The 11250-nt window shown below is 32.1% G+C and overlaps 1 protein-coding gene across 1 annotated transcript; it reads left to right on the plus strand.

Annotated features, from left to right (window-relative positions):
* Window positions 1-4897: 4897 nt before the first annotated feature.
* Window positions 4898-8180, plus strand: LOC139511274 (uncharacterized). The gene has a single exon (XM_071297883.1). The coding sequence runs from the start codon at window positions 5105-5107 to the stop codon at window positions 6353-6355; it is 1251 nt and encodes a 416-aa protein (XP_071153984.1). The 5' UTR covers window positions 4898-5104; the 3' UTR covers window positions 6356-8180.
* The last annotated feature ends 3070 nt before the right edge of the window (window positions 8181-11250 follow it).

An 11250-nucleotide genomic window follows, 5' to 3' on the forward strand; every position in this document is an offset into this window, starting at 1 on the left:
TTTTTATTTTCTCTTTACTAGTCCTTATTCAACCCTTTTGCCTATCAAATAGCTACATATGATACATGTACCAAGAAGACTTACTACTGCTATATCTTCTTGCAAGAAAAGAAAAATTGTCATTCGATGGTGTGCTCTCCCTGTCATTTGTGGCATAATGTTGACTTCCTGATGTCTACTTTTGTCAACTTTTGTTGTTAGGTTGCAGTCTCCTTGATCATGTTGGTCATTGATTTCAACTCCTGAAACAATAGTTGCAACTCTTTCCATCAAAGTTAATCAGACTGACTCTTCTGTATGTCCAGTACTTGCGCTTTCGCCACATATTTTGAATTAAAAACACATTTTGGGGGCTAAAATTGTATGAATGCATTCAACACTTTTATGTAACTGGCTCAATGGCTATATCTTCCAATATAAAAATAAGAAAATGTGGCATGATTGCCAAAGACACAAACCACCACCATAAACAAAAAGTTAACATCTGTAGGTTAACAAACAGCTTTCAACAATGAGCAAAACACATATGGCATAGTATTTATTGAGTTCATTGACAACTGACTGATGATTCAACAAATCTGGTTTCTCAGCACTTATTACACATGTATAATGAGTCAAGATATTTTCAACTGATTTTACAGTGTGTTCTTATTTTACTTGTATGTTATGTTGTCGCACCACTGTCCTAGGTTAAATATGGTGAGAATAAACACCCACAAATATGTTTAACACCGCCACATTCTGTATGTGCCTGTCCTAAGTCATGAGCCTGAAAAAAGCAAAATCACAAAAATACTGAACTCTGAGGAAAATTCTGTGTTTGTCGTTGGTTTCTATCTGTTTTGTTTGTTTCCTGTTGTGCTATAAATCAGAGACTTGGTCTTGTCATTTAAATTGTTACACATTTTGTCATATCATAATCAGGGCATGTTATAAGCAACAATAAAGTATTAGTTTTGCTCATTGTTGAAGGCTGTACCATGACCTATAGTTGCTTTCATACATTTACATCATATGTGACCTATAGTTGTTAATGTCTGTGTCATTTTGGTCTCTGGTAGACAGTTGTCTCATTGGCAATCATACCACATCTTCTTTTTTATATTTGAGGTTAATAGTCTCCTTGACATTTACCACATTTCCTTATTTACACGTTTGTGTGTTTTGCAGATGCAGATCCAGGTTTTTGAAAATGGGGGCCCCACAGGCCACCAACCTAGACAATGTTTGTAGTAGAACCGGTTAAAAGTCTGGAATTCTGGATTAACCATAAATATAGCTTCATTAAGGAGAGGGGGTGGCCACACTCCCCCTCTCTAAATCTGTCTCTATTTTGAATGGAGTAAAACAGAGGTCATATACATAGCATAACATGCTGTGTACTAGAAGACAACATATCTAATATACTGTATTCTCTCATTCTGGTTTTTATTAAAGTGAATTTAGATTAACTACTGTAAATTCAGAAATTATTGCGTGCATTTATTATTGCGATTTTGTCAATTTAGACTATAATGCGATTTTAATTTTTGCGATATTGAGAAAAATCCTGTTTAATTCATATAAAAAATTTCAAAATGTGAGTTTAAATTATTTCGATTATAACCCTGTCACATTTTTCGCAATAATAAAACATCGCAATAATTTCTAAATTTACAGTAATTAGAAAAAAATAATTGTTTGTGAATCTTATCTGCTTATGTAGAAAAAGCTCACTAAATTCTATATTCCACACGACAATATTCACAAACTAGATGTGCCAAGTTGCTATCAACCTATATACATAACATTGTCAATGATTGTATAGCAACAATTCACATGTTAATGTACATCTTGTATATAAATATGAAATTTAACAGTCTCAAATGGAGAAATAATGTATCCAGTATTATCTATATACGTGACCTATATGTATACATAAAATGTATTGTTTGGAACTTTTCACAATGCAATTGCATTGAGTGCCTCATAAATAAAACCTTGAAACATTTTACTACATTTCAAGCTGATATATATTTTTAACATGGCGGTATACAACTATGTAGAAAGACAAAATTATTTTTATTTTTGTTGCAAATGTTGTTTTAAATCATGTAAATGATTGGTACTTAGTAATACAAACAAATGTACAATTTACATCTGTACTGATGTTTTTATAATTTTTAATACATGATGATGAATAGATTTTAAAAACCTTACATTTTGACTTCATGCATGTATTTAACTTTCAGAATCTCAGGTTTATAACAAATTCAAACATAAATTCGTCTGTACTCTTCAATATGAATATTACACACTGGGCATTTCACATTGGTCCTTGATCTGAACAAATTTTCAACACAAAGTCTACAAAAGTGTAAATGTCCACATGGGAACACTGCAAAGTTTCGTACATTTTCTATGCATATAATACAAAGTTGTAGATTGTCATCTAAGTTTATATTCTCAGGATTATCTTCATCGTGTGTTGGTTCATTTTGATTGGCCATAACTACTGGTAAATGATGTTGTCTGTTTAACAGTCTCTGTTGTTGAACTTCGATGAGTCTATTTTCAATGTTTTCATTTTCCTGATCATTTTGATCTTCTTCATTTCTATTCTGACCATGTCTCTGTCTGATCTGAACATTTCTAGGAACTGTCCTTTGTAGAAAAATATTGACAACACACAACAAAAAAGTGCACATAATCATAATCCAGCTCAAAAGTGTTAAAAATGGGTTTCCTCCCAAATAAATTCCTCTCCATATCTCTGAATACATCCATTTAAAAAAAGAACACATGATGTAAATTGGTTTTCTCAAATATGGCATGCAAATAGAAATCAGTGTCACCAGAAAGGAAAATATATGAATTGCTAAGTAAACACATACTTCACATAAGTGGAACATAAAATGCATCCATGATAAAATGAATTTGATGACCTGTTTAAAAATTGGAACCAGTGCAATGCCAGCTGGAATAAGCTGATAACACCAGAAAATCAGTTCATGTATCTCTAGTGTAAAAAATAAAAATCCAAATATTGAAACTAGTGAAAAAACACAATAAAGAAAACATAAAGTCAGCATCTTCTCAGACTTCTGATTGTCCTACAGGCTCAGTACAGTCCAAAACGTCTCTGACATACATGTCATAGCAGTCTACTCCATTTGTTTCTTTTCGAACTTTCTCGCTCAGTATTCAAATGCTCAGTTATAATTCTTTGCAGTTAATTAGTTTTACGAATAGCTTAGATTTATACATCAACATGCAGCATTCGAAGTTTGTCAACAAAACATAAAAATGTATAAATTAAGTATTCACTGTCCGTCTGTTCAAAGACCGCACTATTTTAAGAATGTTAAAACGTCTTTGGTAAAAGATATATATAAAATTTAGAATTGTAATTATTTATCAATGTTTAAACACAAAAAGTGATGTCGGTCTTAGTAGACGCACACCTGCAGTTTATCATATTACACTCTGAACCAAATTTTCTTTTAAAAAAGTGATATGCATGGCAAAATAACACTAATTAATGAGACGTTAAAAACAACTTTTTAGTTACAATAATGATAATTATAACTGATTTTAAAAGAAATTACATGAAAAAGGAAAAATCGTATTCTCATCATCACTAGGTAGAAATATTAAAGTCAATTTTTCAACTGGCTTTGATGAACTGAAATTTTTCCAAACTGAACTGAAATTATGATAATTATCTCAGTCAAAACGTACAGAAATATTTTTTTTAAAAGACTGGTTATTATTTCTAAGCAAATTTGAGCTTAATAATAAGGAAATTATGAAAGATTGTCAACTTGCAATGTCAAATTCAGAGAGAAATCAATTTAAAGAATTTGTCAACTAAGTCTTGTAAGGCAAAGCTGATATAATATTCTCTGTAAATATTGATAATTAATTATTGTACCTTTTTGTTTATACTTGTCTGTTTATTGTCATAGCATGTTATTTATGCTTCTGCAAATAAATATTGAATAATTTATTAATTCATTCATGAATCCGCGGCGCGTGGATGAGTATATTTTGGGGCGTGTATAACGTGTTATGTATATGTAGTCAGGCAGCGTGTATAAGTATATTATGGCGCGTGTATATGTCTATTTTGGCGGGTGTGTGTATGTATATTAGGGCGTGTGTATTGGCTATACGTTAAAGATTTTGATTGGGTGTATTTATAGCACTTTAACGGGGGGGACGCGTACACATAGCGCTATTTTTATTTCTCGGGTGTGTTGTTAATACATGTATCTTAGAATAAGGCCACATCATCTAATCTTGACCTATCAAGAAAATAATTGCAGTGGTAGTAAAAGGAACAAATATATTTTGAGTTTGTCACACTTTAATTTATTTCCTCAAAGGAAAGCCGAAAAATTGTTTGGTTTATTTGTTTCAAAACCACGGTCTTAAATGCTAAATGGTCTATATCTGTTTTATCTTTAAATGAAATAACGTTAAGTGAGTCATTTCATGGATAAACAAATCACCAAGCACTGAATCAAATGTAACTTCAAATTGACATTCAACATATAAGATAAGAAGATAAGATAAGAATTTTATTAATCTAATCAAGAACCCATAAAGGGCATCATTTTACTACACAATATGATTGGAAAAAGCAAAACAGAAAACTAATACCATACTATAACGTTATGGACAGGATCAGAGCCTAACACAACATGTGTTTTATATAACTATTATATTAAATCTTATAACAATAAAATATTATTAAATTATTTCATATATTTTGTTTACATCTGGATCTTATTTCTAAACCTTTAATAATGTAATTTCCTAGGCACATGAGAGTTGGTAAATGCTCATATATATAGTCTAAAATTTCGAAACGCAGTCTTGTCGATGTCAGGGTTTAGTCAGACATTATTTAGACTCATCATTCTATTTTACGTTTCCGGTTAGAAATCAGATAAAACTTTGCAAGGGTAAACAACAGAAAACTGCTCATGATACTAGAAAGAATGCGTAAACCAATCCGATCCCGAGGACAAACTAACAATAAATGAAGGCACTTTCATATGAGTACAGGAAAATGAAGTAAACATATTTAAAACCCGAATCCGAGACCTCAGGTTTGAAGATGAGTATATTGGCATACATTCAAACTATTTATGATTCCTTGGGAAGCTTTGCATTATATGTTTATACATTTATCATTAATTTAGTGGAATTTAATTTCAAGGCTGTGACAGTTACTGTTGAAACTTTCCAAGATATTATTACAACGACAGTGAACATTTTTAAAGTTATAAACAGCATCCTCTCAAACGTCATATCCTCTGCATTTGACTTTTTGGTAGAAATATTTGGACTCCTGCATGCACTAGTTTTAGTACTATGGAAATTTATGGTTTTTCTTGGGTCTGTTCTATACTCGTTATATCAATGCATTGAGATTTTGCTACATTTTATTGCAATTAATGCAGTATGGCTCTTCCGCTTATGTACTAGTGGTGCATTTAGTTTCAAAGAAATCCTTATAAAGATATATAACTTAACATCATATTATGCAGTTATAACCTTCAATCAAATAACTGATGGAATATCTACGATTGGAACAAGTGGCTCTGAAGGAATGGTTTTCTTATTCAAAACATTGAAATGGTGTTTATCATCATTTTGGTTGAACATTGACAGTGGAATGATGGGGTTCGCTGAGGGTGTAAGATATGTCACTGATTCGATATATTACAGTATGATTGACTTTATATACCTGAAGAGAGAAACATACATAGGCCTTATATTTTGCCTTCTTGTTATTTGGATACTTTTCAATGTGTTCAGATCTTTAAAGCAACGTGGTATGACCTTCCCTGGAATTCAGGAAAACTTTGACGCTCAATATGCAAGAGTAAGACCTACTTTTGGATTTGATTTCTCAGACAATGAAGAGGATGAATCGGATGGACAAAATGAAGATGATAGTGACATCACAGTGGCGTCATCTGAGGCCGACGATGAAGAGGTCGAAGAGTATGAGGTTGATGACCTCACAACAGATGATGAAGAGTTGTCAGATAGTGATTCCTCAATTGATATTCAGTTGCCTCCAGTAAATAGTGCTAGTTATAACTTACGTAGATCAACCACTCCATGTAATGGGGGCGTACATACATCAGAAGATTTCCAAAAAGAAATTGAAAAGGAGAAGGAGAAATTGAAGTGTGTTGTTTGTCAGGATAATGATAAATCTGTTTTGATTTTACCATGTAGACATTTGTGTTTGTGTCTCAGTTGTGGAAATACAATTGCAAGATTAAGAAATGTTGATCGGAGAGTATGTCCTCTTTGTAGAGTGAGAATTGAAACAATTATGAATGTCTATACATAGTTCATTAAACAATGTGTGGTTTTATTTTGTATCCAGATGCATTTGTCAATATTCACATTCATTACACTTAATAAGATCAAGATAGATTTATCTAATAAAGTAGCCTTATTAAAAGCTGTGAATGAAAGAACTGTTTTAAATATACATGTAGCAAAATTATGTGCTTTTTAACCCACTGATCTTGCATGAATAAAATTGATGGATGTTAGTAATTCATATGATCAAACTTCATAACTTTCTACAAGGACTTATATATTGTTCATGTTACGTGTCCTTGTTCAGTATAAACTTACATTACTTTACTTTTAGTGTAGGTGGTGTTTACCTGTGCATTATACATGTTATATTTTATATGCCATAATGTTAGATATATATATTTACAAAGTTTATGAAATATAAATACTGCTACTCAAAAAGCATGAAAGGAGTGATGTCCATGCATAACTCATTTTATTGACTTTAACTTTTGTCTTTTATCATATTGGTGGTTCATTCATCCTTCAAATAACATAGTCATAGCAGCTTAGCTATTGTGAAATAAAATGATATTATATTTGGTTAGTTCTCAGGTGAAATGCCTTTTTTGACTATTAAAATAAGTGATTTTTAATTTACTGACAGCAGTGGGTGTATTTTTCCTGTAAAGTTCAAGGTTTCATCTTTCAGATTCTACTGTTCGCGATAAAAATTTCAGTGTTCGGGGGTGTTAAAATTAGTGGGGGTTATTAAAATAATGATACTTAAAGAAGTGGAAAAATATATAGCCCCGCCCAATCAGTTAATGATATTTGGATAGCTTTAAATACATGCTATATGTAATATTATCATGAATATAGCTTTCTTGCTTCATGGATATAATCTAATCTTAATATTTTTGATATTATAAATATTGTATACTTGAATACATGTATGTTAACATTATACCATAAGCATGATAAGGGAAATGGTTAATACTTCAAATATATATTTTATTTTAAAGGGATTAGGGTTTCTATGGGATGGTGTAAATTTGTAATACAATTTTCTAGCCTTTAACTTGCATTTGGTTCCTGTGCAAGTGTGACAATATCTTCTATAATATCTTAACTATTGGTGATACTGGAATTTGATGTGACAGTTTCATCATTTGTTGTATAAGAACAATACAGTGACTACACTACATGTAATTGTACATCATATAGATTTGAACAAACCTTGAGCTTTTTAATGCCGAAGTATTTAAAAAAAAACTTACTTCTTTAAAAGCACTTTCTTTCGTGAAAATCCACTAATTCAGAAATGCATATATATATACTGGTAAATAATCTAGAGAGAACTGATTGTCTCAATGGCAGTTATACCACATTAAATATTTTATAAATTTTACAGTAGTTCTTCAACAATGACTTCTTGTGGTTGGATTTCATCGTGAATTTGTAATGGTTCTATCATGTTTATACATTAAAATAGGATGATTGTAAATAGGTTTATATACTTTTGAGTAAATTATTCTGTTGCTTTGGTGATTATGTATGAAAGATTTATGCTGTATACAGTAGTACTGTACTATTAAGAGCGATGTATACATGTATGTATAACGGTGCTGTTTATATATTATTGTGTGATTGTTGAGTTGTTGAGTGGCTTGTAAGGTTAAGAGCATGCTATAGTTTAAAACTGGATTTATATGTTTACTGATAGAAGATTAATGGCTGTTCACTATTCACTATTTTTATGACAAATCATCACTTTACCAATATTGTATTCACTATCAAAAAGTGCATTGTTAGAGTGACTAACTAAAGTTTTGAATGTTTATGCTCAAAATAAATTATTATAACTTTAAGAGTTATTTCCCTTTGTGCTATTTTGTTTTGCATATATATAATTGATAGTTGTAATAGTGCAATTATTTGTTATCATTTTACAAATGGCTATTTTTTAACCCTAGATGGGATTTTTTTTTATTGAAAATTTAAAAATCCCAGAAAATAAAATTCATACTTAACAAAGTGTAAGAACTACATAGATATAGGAAGATGTGGTATGAGTGCCAATGAGACAACTCTCCATCCAATAGATATAGGAAGATGGGGTATGAGTGCCAATGAGACAACTCTCCATCCAATAGATATAGGAAGATGGGGTATGAGTGCCAATGAGACAACTCTCCATCCAATAGATATAGGAAGATGTGGTGTGAGTGCCAATGAGACAACTCTCCATCCAAGTCACAATTTATAAAAGTAAACCATTAAAGGTCAAGGTATGGTCTCCACACGGAGCCTAGCCGAAAAGCAAACTATAAAGGGACCCAAAAATAAATTATTAGTGTAAAACCATTCACACAGGAAAACCAACAGTCTAATCTATATAATAAACCAGAAACCAGAAACGCTTATGAACTACATAAACAAATGACAACCACTGAATATCAGATTATTCCATGTGAATATATATTAAATATTTACTACAGAAATGATTATTATTTTTGGCAGGACAGGAGTTATGAGTAAAAATATAAGGTAGGATTAGACACATTTATACCCAACTGTTCAGGGTTTGAACTCTGCGGTCGTATAAAGCTGTGCCCTGCAGAGCATCTGTTTTTTTGTTTTTTTTTTTGGGGGGGGGGGGGGGGGGTCCATAGTAATACCTTGGCATGAATTGTAGGTACCCATCTTGTATCTGCTACTCCCTCCTATTGCCGTTTTGCATTTTTCTTCAAGAAACTATAGTTGATGGAGAGAATCTTTCTGAAGCATGCCTTTGGGAGCGGGATTTACTCGCTGTTGAACACCCATTGGTGGCCTTCAGCTGTTTATTGCTCTTTGGTAGGGTTGTCTCTTTGACAGATTCCCCATTTCTGTTCTCAATTTTAATTTAACTTGTACATAAATTAGGCCATTATTTTTATACGACCGCAAAAATTGAAAATTTTTTGGTTGTATATTGGTATCACGTTGGTATCACGTTGGCGTCGTCGTCTGCGTCGTCATCGTCCGAATACTTTTAGTTTTCGCACTCTAACTTTAGTAAAAGTGAATAGAAATCTATGAAATTTTGACACAAGGTTTATGACTACAAAAGGAAGGTTGGGATTGATTTTGTGAGTTTTGGTTCCAATAGTTTAGGAACTAGGGGCCCAAAAAGGGCCCAAATAAGCATTATTCTTGGTTTTCGCACAATAACTTTAGTATAAGTAAATAGAAATCATTGAAATTTAAACACAAGGTTTATGACCACAAAAGGAAGTTGGGATTGATTTTGGGAGTTGAGGTCCCAACAGTTTAGGAATTAGGGGCCAAAAAGGGACCCAAATAAGCATTATTCTTGGTTTTCGCACCATAACTTTAGTATTTAGTTAATAGAAATCTATGAAATTTAAACACAAGGTTTATGACCATAAAAGGAAGGTTGGGTTTGATTTTGGTCCAGTTTTCAAATTGGTCTACATTAAGGTCCAAAGGGTCCAAAATTAAACTAAGTTTAATTTTAACAAAAATTGAATTCTTGGGCTTTTTTGATATGCTGAATCTAAACATGTACTTAGATTTTTTATTATGGGCCCAGTTTTCAAGTTGGTTCAAATCAGGATCCAAAATTATTATGTTAAGTACTGTGCAATAGCAAGAAATTTCCAATTGCACAGTATTCAGCAATAGCAAGAAATCTTCAATTGCACAGTATTGTGCTATAGCAAGAAATTTTCAATTGCACAGTATTGCACAATAGCAAGAAATCTTCAATTGCACAGAATTGTGCAATAGCAAATATTTTCAATTGCACAGTATTGCGCAATAGCAAGAAATATCTAATTGCACAATATTGTGCAATAGCAAGAAATTTTCAATTGGAGTTATCTTTCTTTGTCCAGTATAGTAGTTGAATCAACTTAAATCATTGTTTTGTACAATATACAATGTATATTCACTTTTACTACCAACTGATAAATTAAAACAATCTTTACCACTCAGTGATAACAAGCACTTTATTTTACATTTTAATATTTTATGATGTATTTAAATGAGTAGTTATTGTTACTCCATTAGAAATTTGAATTGAGATCAGTTTTGGAAAAAGGGAAAGAGGGATGTGAAAAAAAAATGGGGGTGGGTTAAATTTTTCATAAATAAAAAGAAAATTTCTTAAAACATTTTTTTGAGAGGATTAATATTCAACAGCATAGTGAATTGCTCAAAGGCAAAACAAATATTTTAAGTTCATTAGACCACATTCATTCTGTCAGAAACCTTTGCTGTGTCAACTATTTAATCACAATCCAAATTTAGAGCTGAATCCAGCTTGAATGTTGTGTCCATACTTGCCCCAACCGTTCAGGGTTCTACCTCTTCGGTCGTATACAGCTGCGCCCTGCGGAGCATCTGGTTCTTGTTTGAAATGTTTTACATTTGTCCTTTCTGGCTTTTTATAGCTGTTAAAGGCCGTACAATGACCTATAGTTGTCAGTGGCAGATCATCGCCAGAACTTTTTAAAAGGTGGGCTCACTGACCGACCTAAGAGGGGGTAGCGCGGTTCCAGTCATGCTTCAGTGATTCCCTATATAATCAGCCAAATTTGTCCCTCAAAAAGGGGCCGGCCTCTGGATCTGCTTTTTCTGGCATTTGGTCAATTGTGGAGAGTTGTCTCGTCTCGTTGGCCTTCTTTGTTATATAAAAAAATAGTTTTAATAAATATGATCTACAAAAAAGTCAACATGGACAAATCCTAAATTGGATAAAAAACTGAAGGAACCTTTTTGTTAAATAATGGAAAAAAACGTTTTTCAAAATATTAAATACTTTAGACGAAAATCACAGTTTAGTGGTTACAATAAATGAAATATGTTACGCGGGACAGCCTAAAAATAGCCGTTTTTTAAAACTGAAGCTTGTCGCATGCAGCATAAAACATT

This window comes from Mytilus edulis, chromosome 2 (genome assembly GCF_963676685.1).
Source record: "Mytilus edulis chromosome 2, xbMytEdul2.2, whole genome shotgun sequence".
NCBI classification, from domain to species: Eukaryota; Metazoa; Mollusca; class Bivalvia; order Mytilida; family Mytilidae; genus Mytilus; species Mytilus edulis.